Source organism: Rattus norvegicus, chromosome 5 (assembly GCF_036323735.1).
Source record: "Rattus norvegicus strain BN/NHsdMcwi chromosome 5, GRCr8, whole genome shotgun sequence".
NCBI lineage: Eukaryota > Metazoa > Chordata > Mammalia > Rodentia > Muridae > Rattus > Rattus norvegicus.
The window spans coordinates 7,967,320-7,980,000 of NC_086023.1; the positions used below are offsets into that span (position 1 = coordinate 7,967,320).

The 12,681-nt window shown below is 44.2% G+C and overlaps 1 protein-coding gene across 2 annotated transcripts in view; it reads right to left on the minus strand.

The window, feature by feature from the left end:
* Positions 1-2,611: 2,611 nt before the first annotated feature.
* Positions 2,612-12,681, minus strand: part of Rdh10 (retinol dehydrogenase 10) — a 28,904-nt gene continuing 18,834 nt past the window's right edge. The window contains exons 3-6 of one of the 2 annotated variants that reach the window (XM_039110151.2): positions 7,800-7,898; positions 6,763-6,908; positions 4,616-4,747; positions 2,612-4,530 (exon numbers count right to left, since the gene is read on the minus strand). In XM_039110151.2, coding sequence (XP_038966079.1) covers positions 4,407-4,530; positions 4,616-4,747; positions 6,763-6,908; positions 7,800-7,898 — 501 coding nt within the window. In that variant the 3' untranslated portion in view covers positions 2,612-4,406. The remainder of the gene's footprint in view (positions 4,531-4,615; positions 4,748-6,762; positions 6,909-7,799; positions 7,899-12,681) is intronic. The other variant, NM_181478.2, reaches the window with a different exon arrangement.

The window sequence follows — 12,681 nt, forward strand, 5'->3', positions numbered from 1 at the left end:
AAGAGTTAAGAGTAAGTAGGAGCTGAATCGAGGCCTCACACTCTGCCTTGGCATTCTCTGGGGGGCAGGCACATTCATCTTGATCTGGGTCCTGGCTTCAGCAGGTCTTGGCCTCCAGTGAGTTTAATGCTTCAAGGACCAGATAGGAACGCATTGCTGTGAACGGATTGATAAAGGCTGGTCCCATTTCATGTTTTGTCACACCAAGAGAATGCATTTTAGCTACCATGTATCCATTTAGTAACTCCTGAAATGTATTTTGTTTTCCCCCAGGGTTCTCATGAAACATTGCCTGCACATTTAAGCAGTTCTTGCTTCTGAGGCCAAACAAGCAAAATTGCCAGAGAACAACTTCTAGGATTTGCTTAGCAAGAAAATGTCCTTTGCTGTCTTAGCAATGGATTCAGTTACTAGAAACCCTAGTGGAAGATTAAACACACCATGTGCTATCTGTTAACACTGTTTTCACCTTAAGGGGTCCCCACCCCAGGGATGGCCACACAGACTTTTTCTTAGGACAAGCTAAGGTTTCTGAAGTGTGACTCAAGCTAGAGAGAGAACTCAGGCTAGGGTTCAGGCAGGAAGGAGGGCATTGTTTCTAGTTGAGTTTCTTCACTTTGGGAGAGGAAATCCAAGCCGGGTCCCTGAGTCTCTTCATATTCTCTTATGGCCCACTTGGATCTGTCATGCCCTTCCCCCTCCTGGGTCTGACTATTTCACAGCTTCCGAGTCTAGAATCACAGTGCCAAACTCCTTCCCTAGGCAAGGGTCCACGTCCAGCTACAGGTCAGTGAAGATCACCCCTGCACCAAGAATACCACCCTCCACTCCTCCCAGTACTGGAGCCCAAACCCAGAGCTGTGTGCATTCTAAGCCTGTTCTACCATGGAGCTATGTCTCAACCATTTTCTACTGAGACATGATCTTACTAAGCTGCACAGAACGGCTTTTAACTCATTCTATAGCCCAGGCAGTCTTGAATGTTTTTGCTCCTCCTGCCTCAACCTCTCTTCTACGTAGCTAAGGTTAAAGGCCTACCTGAATGGCCTGCCCCAACGTAACATTGCTGTGTGGAGTCTGTTTTTTCCACTGAAGATGCACTGACTCATTCTTCGTGGGTAGCACGCTCTTCAGTCCCGAGAGCTGGTAAGTTAACTATGTTTAGTTCAGCACAAGAGCTCCATCCTCATGTCCCCTGCCTTACAGTGGGTAACCCGGCTCTGGGTAGCAGCTGTCCAGTGGTTTCTTGCTTCCATTGTCTCAGGAATCCACAGAATTCTGGTGGATTATTCTGCTTCTTTCCCATATGAAAAGAAGCTGGTTCTCATCGAGAATGCGGGTTATTCTCAAGATGGAATCCTTAGAGAGTAGGAACCATTTCCCCCTCTATGTTCTGCTTTAGCCACAATGAATACAATTTAACTCCTGGGACTTCCCTGGGAAGCCAGCTACATCAGCTACCAGGTCCCCGCTCCCCATCTTGCTGAAACCTCACCAGAGTCTGAGGCTTCATGCATCGTGTGTGTGAACAAAGGCACCGGCATTGAAATGAACAAGCCCCATGAATCCCCGTGCAGAAGGCTGGTGCATCACACTGTGGATACACGTGGCCTCTGTGCTCCCGGCCACTTCTGGCCCTTACAGAGCTTCCTCACTCATCTCTGTAAGCAGGTGCAGTGCAGTCAAGGAATCTGGCACAGAAAGAACCTACCTGCCTCCCCAGTTTCTGCATCAACTTAGAATAATTTCTGCTAGTCGGAAAACAATCTTTGAAAAAGGCACATCACTTTTCAACTTGGGAAAAACTAGAAAGGTATAGCCATTCAAAGAAACAGGATTCTCTGTCTCTCTCTCTCTCTCTCTCTCTCTCTCTCTCTCCCTCTCCCTCTCTCTCTCTCTCACACACACACACACTCATACACACACAAACACTCTCACTGTCTGTCTCTCTGTCTCTGTCTCTCTCACACACACAAACAGCCTGGCTTTATGGAGTTCAATCCTGTCAAGCTAATCTTACGTGACAGAGCAGCAGACCCGGTAGATCAAGGGGGATAATAGCTGGAATTTATCTTTGTCGGCTTTGAAACTTCTGATTTCTAAGTCCTACTCAATATGATCATCATTAAACTGGTTGAGAGATTAGAAAAGACAGGGCCAGTGCTGGCTAGGGACATAAGTGGGACTCCCCGGGGATCAGCCTTGGGCCCTGTGACCCTGAGCACTCACACACATGAACCAGCCAGGAAAGAGAACACAAGAGTCAGCATTACTGTCAAGGTGCAAGCTGGGGAGAGGACAGGGGGTTACAGATGATCCACCAGCCAGAGAAATAGCCTTGCAGTCACCACAGTGATCAACGCCAAGTATGGAGGCTGAGTTCAAGTGAGTCCATGTTGTGCAAGTACAACAGAGATGCACAAATGCACACTAGGCAACTTGACTATGTTGACAGGAGAGGATGGACAGTATGTGGAACTCTGCAGTTCTCAGCCCGTCTCAACACTAACCCCTTTCAAACTGAACATAATCCTGGGGAAGACAGGTGGACAGTTCAAGGGAGCCCAGAAGCAATTAACTAGGCTAGAACATGGAAATAAAAGACAAAAAGTTAAACAAATTAGGTTTATTGAACTTGGAGATGGACCACTTTATAAGGGCCAAACCAAACGAAAATAGAAACAGATTAGACTCTAACACATGAGAACAAAATTAAATGTAATGAGGATTCTTGTTGGCTTTAAGGCTGATGAAACGGGCTATTAAATGAACAGACTTCTCCAGGATGGTTTTCCTAGCCTAAATGGGAAAAGACCTAGATAACTTGAAAACAGCTGTCCCACCCAGCACTGTTAGAACACTGCTTCATACGTGAGAATCAAGCAGCAGTTCATAAATTTAGTGTTAGACTGCCTCAAGGCGTGGTTGGTTGTCATACCTAATGAGAAGTCCAAATGCACAATAAAGATCAGCAGTGAGCCAGGCCCCTTCCAGAATGTGGGGTCCCTGAACAGAGGCACCCACACTAACACAGGCAACGGGTGACAGCGACACCCACACTAACACAGGCAATGGGGTTGTTCTCTCTTCCCATTTCTAACAAGCTCTTGGTGAAGTACCTAGTGTGGGCAGCTGGTGAGACTGGAGATTGGACTACATGAAACCCACCCTAAGTGTTACCCCATTCAAACACTTCTTTGAGTAACCAGAGTAAGATAGGCAGGGGAAAACCTCACAATGCTTTTCCTTATAATGTGGTCGACAGCTAATAACCACACAGTCAGTTATGTAAGTATTTAATCAGTTCTTTAGAAAACTTCCTGATTAGTAAAGTTGGCTTCTTTGAACAGCCTTAAACATTGGTCACCGTTTAAACAAGACATCCTAAAACAAACAAACAGAAGCAATCACATAATGTTCATAGTAATTTACAAGAGGATGGTACACACGCAGATACAGAGGTAGAAATTCACTTTACAATGTTTCACTAATACACATATACCAAATTCAAGGCACAAAATAGTTTGCTTTACAAAAAAATACTGTAAAAATGTCATTTGCTGTTCTACAATGTGAATATACCTTTCAAGGAATCTTTACACCCTTCACAATACTCCATACAAGATCCGTCCCCCACACTAATCAAAGCTGGCACGAATGTGGGGACTTTTTAATGCAGAAATTCCCATTATCTTTGTAGAGCTGCTGTGTTCGGTAGACAAGGTCCTCTCTCCTCCCTTAAACATGAGTTTGCAGCTCCGTGAGGAAAGGGCACTTTCTATATGCAGCAAAATTCACAGGTAGAAAATGTATAACCATTTGGATTAACCAGGTCTCTAAACATGTAATCTAGTACTTCAGAGATTGAATTTAAAAATCACCAACTATTTAGTCTGTAAGTTTAAGAAAGAGACCCATGGCCTTCACTGTGATGGTCAGACTGCACTGATCTCAAACTGACATCAAAAAATCCAGAACCCCAGACGTGATGAGAAGAAGCGACAACACAACACAACAGGCCACACCGTCGGTCCTTGAATGCACAAGGTGCCGACTGGGTTTCCACGGTAATGAATGAATCAATCCTGTGGGGACCCAGAAGACTAAGCACATGAAATACACGGTAGTCATCATTTCTAGACTCTGTTCATTAAAAAAATAATGATGTCACATAGTGTTGTCTAAATATTGGACTCATGTTTAGGGCCCTGTCTAAAAAAGACCCCACTGGCAAAAACCCAAGCTCACAGTTTTCAAGCACACTAGTCAGTTAATTTACACTTTATTATTTTTTAAAAAGTTGATTAGAAAAACAGTCGGCATGGGGTTCGAATCCAGACGTTCAGTACTGCTGATGCACACGGACCAACCATCCTGACAGAAACGGCACTCCGTACAAAAGCACTTTAGATTCCATTTTTTGCTTCATTATTGTTTGTGGCTTGTTTTCTCTGAGCAATAAAGGGGTACATACACTTGTCTGCTCCTAGAAATCGATACATGCACACGACTGCTTCGAAGGGAAGGATGCTGCAAAGGAAAGAACAGTTAGCACATGGCAGGCCACACGTTCGTTCACCGGGGCTGGGGCGGGCAGGGCAGGGCTCTCTGTTACCTCTTCATGAATGTCACGATGTACATGAGACGAGGGGTGCAGATCATGGGCTGGTCAGTGAGGATGGCCTTCATGGCCTGCTTCACACAGTAATCGGGCTTCAAAGGGGGCAAAAAGGGCTCGATTTCTTTTCTGAAAATTTACAGAATTAACACAGTAAAGAAGGATGACAATACTCCGAAATACTGTGACATTAACTGAGGGACAAGATTTTCTGGAACACTTTACTTCTTTCTTGGTATTTTTGTGTTGTCTCACATTTTCCTATTATAAACAAACTCCACTTGTACCATCTAGTAAATAAGTTAGGAGATAAGTAAGCAAAACTAGGTGGCTCTTCTGTAAAATGAGATCAGGTTGGTGAGATGCCTTATAAGATAAACTTCAAATTATTCTGATTTTTTTCCTTGACTAGAAAGGCACTTGTTATTTCAATCATTAAGCTCTAGCAAGCGATGCTGCTTTTTGTATTAGGTGTGGCTGAGACGGTGTATACACAAACAAGTAGCCTTTCCGAGTGTGAGACTCACGAGGCTGGCTGAGGAAGTCAAGCTGTATTCTAAGGCATCTCTGAGGCAAAGGACTACATTCTAATTCACTGAGTCCCGTGCTACACACATAACATGAGACATCTTCTTCCTTCTCACTGCTCTTCAGAGCCTTTGCCCTGACCACTGTGCTAAGAGGACACCAGGACCCCAGCAACACAGACCTAAACAAACACCACAGTCACACAGGTGTTCGCCAAGGATTTCATTTTCCTGTTGGAGCTGGGAATCAAACCCAGGCCTTGCACATGCTAAGCACATGCCCCAGATCTGAGCCACATCCCAGGCCCTAGAGCGGATGTCTAGTCTAGACTTAGCGCCAGCTGGAGAATGGAATGACTCACACCGTTCTCCATCCCTTATTCTGCTCACTGAGTCTAAAGAGCAGTCCCCAGCAAACAGGGGGCTGTCCAGATCATTGTCCTTTGCAATGTCCTTGCGAATTCACGCAAGCAAAGCTCTCCAGTCACAGCCTTCACAAGTGTCCCTGCTGAGTCACAGTCGGGTTCCTCCTAAAACCCAGTGCTGAGGTATTTAGATTCCCATATGCCTCCTTCCCAAGTCTGAGGGGGATACCACTTCATTGTTAGTAAATCTAAATGGGTTTGTCTTAATCAAGTTGAACTTAGCTATATACACTTTCTAGAAAAAAAAAAAGCTTTCAAATCTGGAGCACAACATTTAGTCTTTTTAAGAAGACATGTTAATCCTTTGTGCGGGTGACATTGTTTCATAGCCAGATTAAAGTCATATTAAGGACTTCTCCCCTGCAGCCATCATAATAGTAGAGAAGTCAAAGGACCTTGACAGACTAAGAGGAATCCTGGACATTTGTAGGTCCCCTTGAAGATGGAGAGAAACCCATTCTGTCTGATAGTCTCACATAATCCCAGTACGTTCGAATCAAACCCTCACTTGTGATCTTACACAGCTTCTGTACAAACCTGAACTAGAGAACTCCAGGTTAGCTGCCCTTCCTTCTCTTTTAGCTAGGTCTCACTTCGTAGCCCCTGCCCTTGGAGAAGTGCTATGTGACTCCAAATGTGTGCTACACAATAGATGGCCTTAGCCAAGGCTCTACTGAAAACTCAAGTACAAGACGGCTGACTGGAGATGAACTCCACACATTGTCCTGACTGTTGGGATTCTGTCTAAGCTCCATCCCCACAGCTACCTGGCAGCAGCTAGGTATGCTCCGCCCCACAGTTGCCTGGCAACAGCCAGCTGTGCCTGACACTATAAAAGGGGCTGCTTGCCCCCTCCTCCTCCTCCTCCTCTTACTCCCTCCTACCCTCTCTTACCCCTCTTGCTCTTTGTTCTTCTCTGTTCTCCCTCCCTTCCCCCGCTCCACGTGCCCATGGCCGGCGCCTTTCCACTCTTCTACTCTTCTCTCATTAAACCTTCCACGTGGAACCATGGTGTCTTAGTATTTTCTGTCCGAGCTGAGATTCAAAACCCTAACATTGGTGTTCTTTCCCCACAGGTGCGGCTGATATTCTGATAGTATTAATAACTCATATATGATATTAATATCTGAGATTTAAATAACAACACTGACATTACTCTGTTGTATTGGTAAGAAGATGGGCACCCACTGACCTGATTCGGCAGCCTCTGAACATGCCCGTGTCTACAAGGTAAGGGCAAACCAAAGTTGTTTTAATTCCATCCTTTTCAGCAGCCTTCAGTTCATGACTCAGAGATTCATGAAAACCCACAACTCCAAACTTACTGGCACAGTAATCCTGAGCAAGAGAGGAGAGAACAGAAAGGGTGAGTCTCTGTAAAAACGTTCCATCCAATCTGCAGCTTCCTGGTCCTGTTTGGCTAGGTGTTCATTACAAAAGGTTGGAGGTAACAAGGCAGAGGGAAGGAAGCTGTCTTAAAGGACGGATATCTACCTAAAGTGGTTCAGAGCGGAAACAACATTTTCCAGGCTACAACAGAAACAGAAGAATACTTTTTACCACATCAACCAAGTATCATGTTTCTTTGGGGGAAGTCACTGAAGAGGGTTCTATGACAGCTAAAAGACTGAAATGAAAAAAATGCAGTGAGCTTCCCTTTGAAGTGCCTGGAAAGTTTACAAATGTCTCTTGTTTAGCAGCAGAGACTGAAAAACCTGTTTGTTTACATTAATGCAAGAAGAACAAAGACAAGTCTAACTGATCTGAAGTTAAAATGGCAATAGTACCACATCTTCTGAACTTGAACTAAAACTTAAGAGCATATGATATGAAAATATTTACATATTTGCAAGAAGTGATGTTTTCAACTTTCTAGGCTTCTGGAAGCCAAGCCTTAAAGAACAATGTTGTATAATTTGGACACAGTTAAGAAAGGGTTAAGAAACTCAGACCTGCCACTGGCCACGAGCTCACTAATGAGCTCGCAGCAGGCAGCTCACTTTTGGCCGGTTGACTAAAACAGAATGTGAGCCCTTACTTCTCTGTCTTCGCTCTATGGGCCATCTTGACCCTAGGCCTTAACCGCCATCAAGGCTGCTAAGGAAAACTGCTCTGTGAGGACTGGGCTGTTCTCCTCCAGAGCTGGTCCTGGGTCAGAGGGAAGCACCATGAGCTGACAGGAAGGTGTGGTAGCTGGTCTTTTTTCGATGTGCTTTTGAACTGACAAACCTCAACTCCAGCAGTGCTGAACAGTCCCAGGGAGCTCGCCACCGTCACAATATGGCCATGATTAATCTCCAGCATCGTTGGAAGAAAGGCCTTAGTGGTCTGAAAGAAGATGCAGGCTTTAGAACTGACATGTCAACATCTCCTCTAAAACCTAGGATCACAGAACAGTCTCTGAGCCGTAAAAATTGCATTTCCCAGTTCATTTAGAAACATCCTACATCTATCAATAGAGACGCTCATTTAAGTGTCTGGCTAACCTAGCACCGTATCATTGCTCTGCAAGGCCTATTATGAGCCGTGACCAACAAGGCTGTAACCCAAGAGCGTTCAGAGTCCACAGATGAAAAGAAAGTCATTAGGAGAAGGCTTTTTATCACCGTCTGAGCAACAGTGGCTGGCGAATCTGAGCTTTTCCACTCATGCCATGGCTCAGCTGTGTTCTAGTCTGTGAGAGACTGACTGCCAGCCTATCTACCAGCAGGTGCCCCATAGTGTTGGTTTCTTCATGGCAATGTTTCCATGGTGACACTCCCGTGAATGAAGAGCCATCCTTGTACTGTGTGTTAGCACCTGGGGTTTATAGTCAAAGTAGACTAGCAGGAGGTGAGGTATTTTAGAACATAAAACGTATAAAGTGCAGAACACCATTTCAGTGAACAATTAGTGCCAGGGTGTGAGTGTGGTACTGCTAGGCACCCAGGGTTCTCTGAGGTCACAGTCCAAGTTCACCCACTCAGGGGGGCAAAGTCAGGGGCAACACGGACTTCTTACTAAACTTTTATCTTCAAGACACAAGGCTTTATTTAAACAAAAATCCTTTGAATTTCTTAAAATGATCTATAAACCGTCCCGCCAGGCTCCCAACAGTTTTATAACCTGCTTCTTAAAAGAAGGCGGAGGAGAGTGATCTGTCTGCTGTTGAGCTATGGTCCACTGCCAGCGCTGGGCCCACGATTCACGAAGCTATAGACAAAACACTACACAGCCTACCTGAAGAAGAGCTGTGCTCCACTTCAGACACTTTCCTGGCTAAGGTATCAAGTCAGAGCATGGATTTCCAGTGTTTGGATAATCGTGTGTACAAGATCAAACACAGTGGTGCAATTAATTTTGAAGTTTTCCACGCTTGACTTTGTGGAACAGTTGCCAGATGAGTGTTCGTCAAGCTTCTCAAGGTCTTCCCTAGCCTGCCTCTTGGGCTGTCACAGAGCACCCCATTCCGCTTTGGAACCCACGCCAAACTCGTTTTCAGTTGCCCCCGTAAACTATAATATTAATTAAAGTATAATATTAATTACTTGTTTATCTAGTTTTAAAATGAGTTTTAAATACTTCATATCACTGGAATCTCTAATGATGTCTTTACTGATTTTAAAAACCCAGCTAATTCTTTCTTGAAGATATTTTTGCCTTCGTGTATGTGATATCAGAGATTGAAGCCAGAGCACTCTATAGCATGCATATCACTCAGGTACAGCCAGGTCATGCTGTCTAGAAGTATTCTAGAGCAGCTTAACATAGCTAAGTCTCTCGGTTATAATGCATATCACTCACCTTAGCATATCATTATAGATTTTAGTATTTTGACTCTGCTTGTTTTACAGTTACTTGTCTGACTGTCCCAGATAAGCTCAGAGACATATATATCAGTCAGTCTTGTGAATACAAGGGTCAACCCTCTTATACAGGACAGGGCCAGCACAAAACTGCTGTCAGAAATAGCATTTTGGTTCCATTGTGTTTCTTTATAAATAGGGACAGGGCAGTTATGATTCTAACACTACTGTGGTCAGCCTGATACCTCAGAAGAACTGGTACTTCAAGTCATCTATAGGCTTTAAACCTTAAATGTGGTGGTTACGTCACAGAGCTGAAATAAAGTAGTTTGCAGAGGAGCACATACATTCCAAACTAAAGTAAAAAGTCTTAAGTCTTAAGAGTGCTACATCTTCTAAACATCTAGTTAAGATTAGTAGCTATAAAGTAGGTAAAAACCCTAAGCTTGTAGTTCAGCTTTGCTCGTTTAAAAACGTTGTATGTGTGTGACTGTTTTCTGGGGGGGGGCGGGGCAGTGAAGGGGTGGCTGAGGCACACAGAGGCCGGAGGTCAACATCAGGTGTCTTCCTCTATTGCTTTTCATGTTAGTGTTCGAGACAGGGCCTCTTACTGAACCTAGACTTACTGAGGGTGAACAGACTGAATGGCGAACTCCATCCATCCGTCTCTACCCACCAGCAACAGATTCCCACCACCTTAGCTGGCCTTTATGCGGGTGCTGGGGACCCAAACCCAAACTTTGCGCTTGTACAGCAAGCTCTAGGCAACTCCCCAGCTCCAGGAGAATTTATTCTTCATGTTCACCTGAGGTCATTTCCAAGGCTTTATGAGTCTACCAATAAACTCACTGTGAGGAGAAAGGACATCTGCTATACCATACCTACTGCGCACTCCAGCTTCTCTTAGCCCATTTCAAGTGTGCTCAGAGCACTTGTGTCACCTGGGCACAAGAGCGGAGCAATTAGAAAGATCAGAATTCAAGGTACAGTTCCTCCTGAACATATTATCATTTCAAATCATCAAAAGTAAAAGGAGCCTAAGTCAGACCATTCTGAGCTAAAGGGGTTGTCTATATTAAGTTTGCCTAGTGTTGAAAGACAGGGATAAATTTAGTGCCTTTTTAACTTTTTGTTTTAGAAGTTCTTACTGTAGGGCAGGTACAGGGACTTGACATTATATGCTAAGAAACTGCACACAGTCTAAAACACCAGCAAGATCTCAATCTGATCCTCTTGTTGAAGTGGCTGTGGTAGGCGGGTGACTGAAAACCTATACACCAGGGCAGGTGAGATCCAGACAAGGACCATGAGCTAGGGTCCTGTCTACAGGTAAGTAACTACCCAGACCCCCCCACACACACACAGAACAAAGGCAGGTGACAGCATATTGACATGTTCCTACCTAGGTTTCAACTGTAATTTTGAAGCAAAATTCTAAAACTGATTAATGTTCCTTCCTCCCTTCAGAAAGGAGTCTGGTGACATCAATGTGTCCAAGTAATACGTCTTTCCTCTACACCTACTATTCGCAGGTGCAAATAGTATAATATAATATAATGACCTGGCCAAGCAGTCATTAGTGAGACAGGAGTTGGTCCATTCCTACACGCCTGTCTTTGAGCAGAATTCTACATTTACCTGTTCATCAAATGTAAGCCAGTTAAAAGTTTACCTTGCACACAAGACAGTTACTACACAGTATAAAAACAATATGATTTGGGTCTAATTTTGCTCTGATGTCCCTGGTCCATCCCACCCACCTGCAATGTTGTCTGGAAAGTGAAGCTACTTTGTGTTTAAGGGAAGAAGGCAAAAATAAAAAAATCCAAATATGGCCATATAATTAAAGTCTTTATGTGTGCACTACAAACACACAATAGGAGAGAATTATTCAAGTGGCTAGTAGTACAATATGGGAGGAGTGCTTTGTGAGGATCTGAACCTTTAAAGTAGCATTGGGCCAATGTTCAGTTTAAAGTATATGCTTTCTTCATCTATCAGGCAGACCTTTGCATGAGGGGAATGGAATAGGCTTTTGTGTCTTTTTGTTTAGAAAGTGTCCAATTGCAGGTGAAGCTAGAAATCACTATAGCAGCTCCTGGTGATGCCCATACAATCATGCCGTGGTTGACACTAAGAGGTGAAGACACCTGAGGCCACACAGTCAGCCTGCAGGTTTCCTGTCCCTTGCATAAAACTCTTACCAGGCCTGACCCTTTGCTAAGCAGGGACAACGAACCCTCTGAGGCAATCGAACCCACATGAGGGTCATTCTGCTGTCTCTGAAGCCTGTGCTCCTTCCTCTCCCTGCTCAAGTCCAGGACATGTGACTGCACACTGAGGTTGTTAACCACTTCCTTGCTGCCTGAATAGATATGGGCGATGACAGCTGGCCACAAGCAAACTCACCTGGGGCATGAGGAAGTATTAAATAAACTCTGCAGAAGAACTACTGCAAAGGGTGACTAGAAAACACGGCTTTCTCCAAAATAAGCCGAAACTGGTTTTCCTTGCTAATAGCTTTTGCCCTCAATATCCTACTAGATGGCATCTGAGATAGCACGGTGTAGTCTGTCCTTGACACAGCTTGACAGCACAAAGAAATCTGGCACTTTGCAATGAATTATTAATGTGCACAAATGTTGTAGCATGTGCAAGGTGGAGACCAGCAAAAGGTGAAGTTCTAGTTGCCATGACACCAGTCAGTTCAAGCTGAGGTTCATGATCTTTACCTTTGTCTCAAAGAGTCATTATAGGTACATACAAGGCAAATCGGAGCCTCACACCTAAGTGACTTCAGGTATGAACCCGAGCATGTCCTCCGTGTCTGATCTCAAAGGGGCCACTCAGAAGCCACTGGCCAGTTAAGTCCACAGAATCTAGATGGGTCTTTCAGGCAGTATGGCTGCTTGGATTTCTTAGCTGGCTGATGCCCTTGGTAGCTGATAAGGCTTGCTAGATTCTGACTTAAATTAAGACAACTGTTGTCTATCTTCTAGTTCATATGTCTAAAAAATATAAAATAAAAAACAGGAACAAACTAATGCTTCACTAGAGAAGTCACAGTGGTCACAATAGCAACAACTCTTATTTGAAACAAGGGAGCTCGGTGTGTTTAGAGTTAGAAAGATACTAAGTCTGTTTAGTGTATGTCTGCCTCCCCTAACCCCACACTCATCTGTGAAAATGAAAACTCTTTAATAATTGGCTCACAATGTAAAGTGTAAAGACAGAATCTCAATAATCTGTGATTAATTTTATCACAAGCCTCTAATGCACAACTTGCTGGCAGCTAAGGACAGTGACTGATTGAAAGGAAGGAAGGC